Source organism: Saimiri boliviensis, chromosome 6, assembly GCF_048565385.1.
Source record: "Saimiri boliviensis isolate mSaiBol1 chromosome 6, mSaiBol1.pri, whole genome shotgun sequence".
In the NCBI taxonomy this organism is placed as follows: Eukaryota; Metazoa; Chordata; class Mammalia; order Primates; family Cebidae; genus Saimiri; species Saimiri boliviensis.
The window spans coordinates 59,946,389-59,954,840 of record NC_133454.1 but is presented as its reverse complement, the minus strand read 5'-3'; the positions used below and the strand labels follow the sequence as shown (position 1 = coordinate 59,954,840).

Here is an 8,452-nt window from a genome sequence, read left to right as displayed (position 1 = left end):
CAGGATTATGGAATTGCCTCCATAAATGGCCTTTAGAATCTTCTTTCCTTGCAGCATGTCTAGACTTTATTTCTTTTTATTTATACTATTGTCATAGAATGTTCTAGATTTAATTTTTTTTATCTCTTTGACTCTTCGGCTCCAGCTTTCACATTTATTTCCGTGTCTTGATTATGTCTTCTTACTTTTAGGATAACATGATAAAAGATATTCAGTTAGATCCAAACTTAGCAATTCTAAAGTGCATTGTGTGTGTGTGTGTGTGTGTGTGTGTGTGTATTAGTATGCATGTATTATGAAGAAGGAGAGAGAATTTCCACAAAATTTCTTGCTCCAAGGAGAGAGAATTTCCACAAAATTTCTTGCTTAAAAATTTCTGGCTTTTTAACTATGAGTGTTCATCACATGCCGGGTGGGTGAGGTGTTTGGGTTTTGAGGGTTCTAAGCCAGCCAATAAAGTCATAAAATCAACAACTGTGTCAATATTGTGCTTCTGAGTGGTTGTTTCCTTTAACACACATAAGACACTCAGCCAGCTAAAAGAGATGAGCTCAGAGATGTTAGCTCGGAGGAAAAGAAGGATCACATTGAGGTCATTGATGGGACATCCTAGCATCTTTCTGCTGAGGAGATCAAAAGCTGGGAGCATCTCATAGACAGATAAGAGTCGTTTGTCCCACCGGCATAGGCGTGTGAGGTTGTATATTATCACTGGAACCAATATGGTGTAGATTGCTATGCTGGAGAGGCTAACAATCTGGAAAACGGACAGCAATGTCAGCCTGCACGTGATTAAATTGGGGGCATGGGTCTCATCACTTAGCAGCCCTGTCTTGATGGAGCAGCTGAATTCTTCCTGGAAGAAGATATCCAGATGGAAATGACCAAGGTATAGGTAAGTGGCAGCAGTGAAGAGGAGAAATAGGGAGTTCCTCAGAAGGTAGGTAGCCACTAGTGAATGTGAACGCTGCTTACATGCCAGGTACCGCTCTAGCAAAGGGAATTCAAAGTATCGTTCTTTCCGAGCCCTGGGCAGTGGAAGAAAGGAGGCAAGGTTAGTAGTGACCATTTAGAACCATACTCCAAGAGAGCCATGTGACAAAGCAACAGATCTGTGTTTTCAACATGGCATTCTTGGCTCCCATGAAAATCTGCCTTCCCGGAGCATAACCATACTTTTCCCCAAAACGGAGGCATGTGAGTATATCCTGATTCTCCAAGTTCTAACTGCAATGTGATAAACCCAGTGAATGATCAGTGAGTAATGATTTGTTACACTGGATTTTTGCCTAGCAAGGCAGACGGAATCTCTAAGCTGAAGTAGGAGCTTTAGAATACGCTTATGAAATTAGCACCGGACTGGGAGTCTAGCTAAGTGTATTCTGGACCAGGCACGGTGGCTCATGCCTATAATCCCAGCACTTTGGGAGGCCAAGGTAGAAGGGTCCCTTAAACCCAGGAGTTTGAGAACACCCTGGGAAACATAGTGAGACCCCATCTCCATGAAAAAATACAAAAATTAGCTGGATGTAGTAGTACACACCTATTGTCCCAGCTACTTGGGAGGCTGAGGAGGGAGGATTGCTTGTGCCCCGGAGACTGAGGCTGTAATGAGCCAACGTGCCACTGCATTCCAGCCTAGGCAACAGAGCGAGCCCTTGTCTCCAAAAAAAAAAAAAAAAAAAAAAAGTTCATTCTGGTTCTTGGCTTGTGTACTATGTGTATGATTTTTGGGCCAATTCATTCATTTTACATAAATAATTTGGCTCACAAATGTTTATTGAGAGCTATGGTGTTCAGGTACATGTAAGCCAGTCTGTGCTTTGAAAAACCTTAGAGCCTGGCTTGTGGGGAAGGGGCAGATAAGACATGCAAATATGGAATAAAAATGACACTTGGTTTGTTGCTAAAATCATGGACAAAAACCATAGTAGCTGCAAAATTTAGGAGACCAAGGTAGCATTGTGGCCTTCAGTGTTCAGAAACCCTTATGGAAAATATTGACTGAAATCTGGGCTTCAAAAGATAGATATGAATATTTTTCAGAGGATAGAGTATGTGCATAAATATGGGACAACATGATTCAAATGTTAACGCAACTGTCCCCTTGCGCGGTCTAGCCTGGCCACTCTGTATAAAACTACGGCACTCTCTATCCCTCCAGCTTCCTCCTGCCCCTACTTTACTTTTTCTTTTCTTCATTCCACTTATTATCTCAGAACATATATTTCACTCCTGCATTCTGTTTATTTGTCTGGTTTTCCTTAATAGAATGTAAGCCCCACATGAGTAGGTACAGCTTTGTCTCTCCTGCCCTCACCCCCAACACATACACACAAATGTATCAGAAGCACCTTGGATAGTGCCTGTATGCAGGTGGAGGAATGATTAAATAGATAAATGGTTTGTTCAGGGGAAAAGGAGGAGGCTGCCTAGGCACAGTGGAAAGTTTTTGTCACCTGATAGTTAGAATTTTGAAAAGGTAGTTGGTGACAGTGTGCTGAGGGTCTTGAACATATATTTGGGAAAGTTTGGGTATTTTTGGTGGGCATGAAGGGAGCTATTTAAGGTTTCTGAAGGGGGTAGTGTATGAAAGTGGAATTCCAGAGAGATGAATTCCTTTGTGGGCTCAGTGTGGTCACCTGTACACTAGAGAGAGTCCTTTCCTTTACAGAAACACTAGAAAGTTAATGAGATGATGTGTTAAGCACTTAGCTTTCTTAAGAAGGATGGCATGGAAGATCATTTAAAGATGACAATGCAAAGATACCATTTTAATGCTTGAGTGAATTTTTCAGAAAAAGACGGAAGAGACAACTCACTTCTCCAGCTCATCCCAGAACACATAGGGATCGGAGCTCTTCTGCCGGATCTTCAGCATGTGCTGCACCAGGCGGATAGAGCGATTATAGGATTTGTCCAGTTCGCTGATGATGAACAGCAGATCGGAGCTGAGGGCTGGCACAGCTGCATACTGCCACAGCAGCACTGGCAGGTACATGAGCAAGGCCAGGGCCAGCAGGGAGTAGGGGAGGGCCTGCAGGGTGAGAACAGCTGAAAGGCTGGGGCTGCTGAGACCCCCCGAGTGACAGCATTGAGTGAAGGGCTCTCCTTTCCTCAGTTCCCGCCTCAGCAGAGGAAAGCTGTGTGGGGAATGGGTTTGCCCAGGCCAAGGCCCCGAGGCTACCCACTGACCTGGCTGAGTATAGGGAGGGCTGCTTGAGAAGGGATGTGCAACTTCATGCTCCCCTGGTTCACTTTTCTGATCCAGGGTCTGTGTGGGGTGCCAGGAAGAAGAGAGAGAGAGGAGGGGAGGGAAAGGGGAAGAGAAAAGAGAAGGGGAAGAAGAAGGTGAATGAGGAGATACATAGAGAGAGAGAGAGAGAGGGAGAGAGAGAGCTATCTCCCTACCTCCCTCAAAGTAGTCTGGGCAGCTAGCTAGCTAGGGATCCTGGCCAGCAGAGGCCATGTTGTCTTAAGGGAGAGAAAATCCCATTTCTTCCCTGTCCCCTTCCTGGACTTGTCTGATGCACAGTGGTCTTTTCCGATTTTTGGATTCTTGGTAAAGCCAAACTACACCATCAGACACTGTCTTGGGACTCTTTGGGGGCTCTTTCAGGTATGTAAATCTATAAGCATACTTTTAGGAATTGTCTCCTCAATGACTGTATCATTATCTACCTGCAATAAGGGACTGATATGGGTTGAATGGTGTCCATGGCCACCTCCCTCCATTCATACACTGAAGTCCTAATTCTTAGTACATCAGAAAGAAACCTTATTTGGAAATGGGTTTGTTGTGGATACAATTAGTTAATTTTAAATGAGGTCATACTGGAATAGGGCGGGCCCCTAATTCATTATGACAGATATGCTTTAAAAAAAAAAAACGCCAGTAAAGAAGCAGACAGGCACGCAGGGAGACTTCCCAGGGCACTGCATCTACAAGCCGAGGAGTGGGACCTGGCAGACCTTTCCCTCACAGCCCTCAGAGGAGCCAATACTGATGACACTTTGATCTTGGACTTCGGTCTCCAGAACCATGAGATGATAATTTTCCTTGTTGAAGCCATCCAGCTGGTGGTGCTTTGTCTCGGCAGCCCTAGCAAATTCACATAGGGACTTTTCCTTACGTTTCCTCCTCATACTTACCACAGCTAGCAGGGCTGGCCAACTATGTTGGCTACAGTAAAAAAAAAAAAAAAAAAAAAAGATTTTTTTTTCTTTTTCTTTTTTTTTTTTTTGAGATGGAGTCTCATTTCTGTCAGCCAGGCTGGAGTGCAGTGGCATGATTTTGGCTCACTGCAACCTCCACCTCTTGGGTTCAAGCAATTCTCCTGCCTCAGCCTCCTGAGTGGCTGGGATTACAGGCACTTGCTACCACACCTGGCTAATTTTTGTGTTTTTAGTAGAGACTGGGTTTCACCATGTTGGCCAGGCTGGTCTTCATTTCTCAAGTAATCCACCTGCCTTGGCCTCCTAAAGTGCTGGATTACAGGCGTGAGCTACCACATCCAGCCTGCAAAGATTTTTTAAAGCTACATTTTTGCTAGGTGCTAAACTGGATTATTTTATTTGATTTTCACAAGGATGTCATCAGGTAGATATAGTTGGCATCTCTGTTTTACAGATAAAGAAACCAAAGCATAGAAAGATTAAGTAACCCGTGCAGAGTTGTACATCAAGTAGGTAGGAGAGCCAGGATTTGGAACTATACGCTGTCTGATTTTGGAGCGTGTTCCCTCAATGACTACCTCACTTATAGCTTCTCCTGAACCAGGGATGTTTTTCAGAAGAGAGTTTGAAGAAAAAGGGAGATACATAATTGATTGCATCTGGGTAGAAAAGAAAGATGTGTGTGTGTGTTTTCTGAATTAAATGAGAAAGACATGTTAAGAAAGGCACACCAGGCTCTAGAGAAAATTAGGACATTTTTGCTCCTAATAAAGGACATTTCTTGAAAATAAACCCTTCACACTTAGGGATTCTGTTGTACTAGGCTGAAGTGGGGCCTGAGAATTTGGGTTTAAAGAGCTTCCTGGTGGCGGGGCACAGTGGCTCACGCCTGTAATCCCAGCACTTTGCAATGCTGAGGCAAGTAGATCACCTGAGGTAAGGAGTTCAAGTCCAGTCTGGTCAACATAGTAAAACCCTATCTCTACTAAAAATACAAAAATTAGCCAGCCATGGTGGCATGCGCCTGTAATCCCAGCTACTCGGGAGGCTGAGACAGGAGAATTGCTTGAACCCTAGAGGTACAGGTTGCAGTGAGCCAAGACTGTGCCACTGACCTCCAGCCTGGGCAGCAAGAGGGAACCAACTCTGTCTCAAAAAAAAAAAAAAAAAAAAAAGAGCTTCTGGTGATCTTGATTATCAGGCAATTTGACCCTTTTCTGGTATGTCAATTCCTCTACCATAGAACTTAAATTTTTTTTTTTTTAACTATCTAGATCCTTCCTGAACTTCTAGTGACAGAAATCTCATGAATTCTTTCCATTAAGTATCTGGTTCTGTCTCAGTCCTAGAACTGTGGCAATTTGAGCCCCCGTAAACTGTCACGCCTAGAAAATGCTACAAGTGTCTTCTGACTAAACATCATGAATCAAACACATGTTACCACTGCTGCCTCCTAAAACCCCACTAGGATGTCAATGAGGCATAAAAGAAGACATATTTTTATAAGAACAAAGAGAACAGGAGAAGAGACAAAGGAACCCAATATTGAAAACTGGAAAGTTGCAGGATAGAAGACACCAGCCATGGGGAGGATGGGGAGAGCAGCAGGGACAGGCAGCTGTTTTCGCCACAGAACCAGGAATTGGACACACCAGGTACTTCTGAAAACAAGCGTGCAGGAGGGGCTCAAAACAGGGAACTGTTTGGAAAAATTTGTGTAAGAAATAGCCTGCGTATCTTTTCTGTAATGTGAGGCAGACAAGCAGCTGCTCTTTCCCTCCCCTCACAGAGGCTTGATGTTTACTCACTGGAGAGATTAAACCAGATTAAACTCTGCTGTTGGGTCCATTGAGGCAGGGAAACCATGCTGAGGGCAGGGTGAGCAGCTGAGTGAACTTTGAATGGTGAGACCCACAGCCAAGTTCCCAGAGGAATTAAGCAGCCGGGCTTAATTTCAATTGCACCCTGCCCCTTCCCACCAATTAAGGATTGAATGACTCTTCTAGGAGGAAACTGACAAGCCCAGGAGAGAGGACTACAGAGTCAATATTTCAGATACTAATGAAATAGACCAAAGGGATCACCTTAAACCGAAGTCTGCCCGTTTATATGCCTCACCCTTAGACACAAAGCTTCCAATTAGATAAAAGTCGGCAACCAAAGATCACCAGATTCAGAGAATGCCTGAAATGTGAAAGTAAGTGATGAAAATAAATGGGTTGGGGATGGAGGAGATAGAGGCAAGAAGGAGTAGAATGAAGCGGTTCTGCCCTACTCCACTCAGCTGTGAAGCCGACCTTACAGAGGGTTTGCTTTACCTTGTGGGGCCAGAGAGATTTCATCTTGTTCTGGCCAGGCCCGTCCTGCTCATGGTGAACCAGCGAGTCCCAACAGGAGCTGTCCACGTAGGCCGCCTGCCGGACGCTGAAGTTACTGGGAGAGAAGCAGCTGATCGGAGACCCTGCAACAGGAATGCAACTTTGAGGCCGCTGGGAATGGAGGAGTGGGGACTCAGGGGCAATCATGTAACTCTTCCCCAGTTTCTGCTTCTGGCAGGGACTGTTTTCTTCCCACACCTTAGTTTTCTGGGTTGAGCACTGCCATGTCACCGTAGGACAGGGCACTCCTGGACACATCTCACTATATGGCCTGGGCCTGCCAGTGCTGACTCATCCTTTTGGGTCTGGCAGTTCTTTGCTCTCAGTGCACCCCCTGGGCTCCTTGTGCTCCTGTAGTCTGGTACCAGAAGGCTTGCAGTTTGATAGTGATGTCTCTTTCCTTAAATAACTGACATGCTTTAGGCTCTAAAATGTTGAGGATTGATTGCCTGGGCTTCTGAGCCTAAATGAAGAAAAAGAGTGGGCAAATTATGCCGGAAGGAAAGTGGGCTCGGAGGAGAGTTCCTGCCTTTTGTTTTCACATCATTCTCCAGAAAGAGGCAGAAGTGGGAGCCATTTCTTCTCCCCTGGTGTGGATGAATGAAGAGGTAGTGGGAGGCTGGCATATCTTTTTGGAAACTGTAGTAAGCATTGCCAGAAAGGAAAGTCAGAAGTCTCAGTTCTCAGGAAGTCCACATTCTCTTTAAAAAAGGCAGTGGATTTACTGAGTGAATCCAGCACCTGAGACCCTAGATGTATGTGTATGTTCTTGTCTGTGTGTGCGGCTGGGGTTTGTAGACAGGAAGCAGTGGGTTCATCCAGCATCTCCGATGTGTCTGGGTCTCAGGCACTTAACACACGTTCTCAAATGAGTAACTTTGGAGCTGAGGGGCTAGGGGCGGGAAGAGAGCCCAGAGCAAATAAGAGACTCGGCGACAGCCCAGATAAGATGAAGAGGTCTAAGGTCTTAAAAACATTGCCAAGGGCATCAACTTCTTTAATCCATACTGAAAACCAAAATAAATGTTTAATTACTTGAAATGAAGTAACATATATGAATACTAAAATTGCAACTAATTTTTTTTTTACTGTAATATTTTGGAGATGACTTTCAAACTTTTTGGTGTGTCTTCTTTGCTGGTGCCCTGAGCTCATGTGTCATCTGCCTTTTGGGTAAGCCAGCCCAGCCCGAAATCATGGAATCCAGTCACTGTGCACACCATCTCACTTCAGAGCTCATGCAGAGAGTGACGTGAAGAGGTGTCTCTCTTGTGTACTGGGTCTTGGAAACGACTTACCGGAGGAGAACTCCTGGGCGAATGCCAGGGACATCAGCAACAAGGGGGAGCCGACAGCTACGAACTTGACTATCCGGTCCAGGGGCAGTTCCAGGCGCAGTCCTTTGAGGCGGGGGCCTCTGCGGTCAGGCAGCAGGGCATCTGAGAGCATGTACTCTGCAGCTGTGTGTGCAAGTGACATGATGCTGCTGAGCTGGGGGGTGCAGAGGTGGCAGGAGGGGACCTGGGATGGTGGAATGAGGAGATGGCAGCTTCCGGCAGCTGGCTTTGAGCAGAAAGTGCCTGCCGCCCCAGCCTTATGGATATCTATGCTGGGAGCAGGCGATGGTTCCCTAAATAACTACCCAGGCCCTGAGCCAGGCCATGCTAATTAGAGGGAGGTATAGCCTTAGCGGGTCCTTGCTGGAGGAGGGTCAGGCCTCACCTGGGGCTGGTGCCAGGCTGCTGTCTGGATCGTCCTAGAGCAGATGGAGTTCTGTGGCTTTATGCCGCCTTGTCATTAATAAAGTATTTTCAGCGGGGTGGTGGAGAGAAGGAGGGCTGTGGAGCCAGGTCCCCCGTGTAATTGGTGTGGAATTTGAGTCAGGATTGCTTAGATGT

At 45.7% G+C, this 8,452-nt stretch overlaps 1 protein-coding gene across 1 annotated transcript; it reads right to left on the bottom strand.

Annotated features, from left to right (window-relative positions):
- Positions 1–388: 388 nt before the first annotated feature.
- Positions 389–8,033, bottom strand: PANX3 (pannexin 3). Its single transcript, XM_003923869.3, has 4 exons — positions 7,853–8,033; positions 6,495–6,637; positions 2,823–3,037; positions 389–1,028 (listed from the first exon to the last, which is right to left on the bottom strand). Exons 1-4 carry the CDS (start codon positions 8,031–8,033, stop codon positions 389–391), a joined length of 1,179 nt encoding a protein of 392 aa, XP_003923918.1.
- Positions 8,034–8,452: the final 419 nt, after the last annotated feature.

What these genes read in the sequence shown, in the direction of transcription:
- PANX3 (XM_003923869.3), bottom strand. Translation starts at nt 8,033, where the DNA reads ATGTCACTTGCACACACAGCTGCAGAGTACATGCTCTCAGATGCCCTG. An exon ending in AATCTCTCTGGCCCCACAAG is followed by an intron (nt 3,038 to 6,494) that starts GTAAAGCAAACC and finishes CTCACCCTGCAG; the next exon opens with GCCCTCCCCTACTCCCTGCT. An exon ending in TTCTGGGATGAGCTGGAGAA is followed by an intron (nt 1,029 to 2,822) that starts GTGAGTTGTCTC and finishes TCCACTGCCCAG; the next exon opens with GGCTCGGAAAGAACGATACT.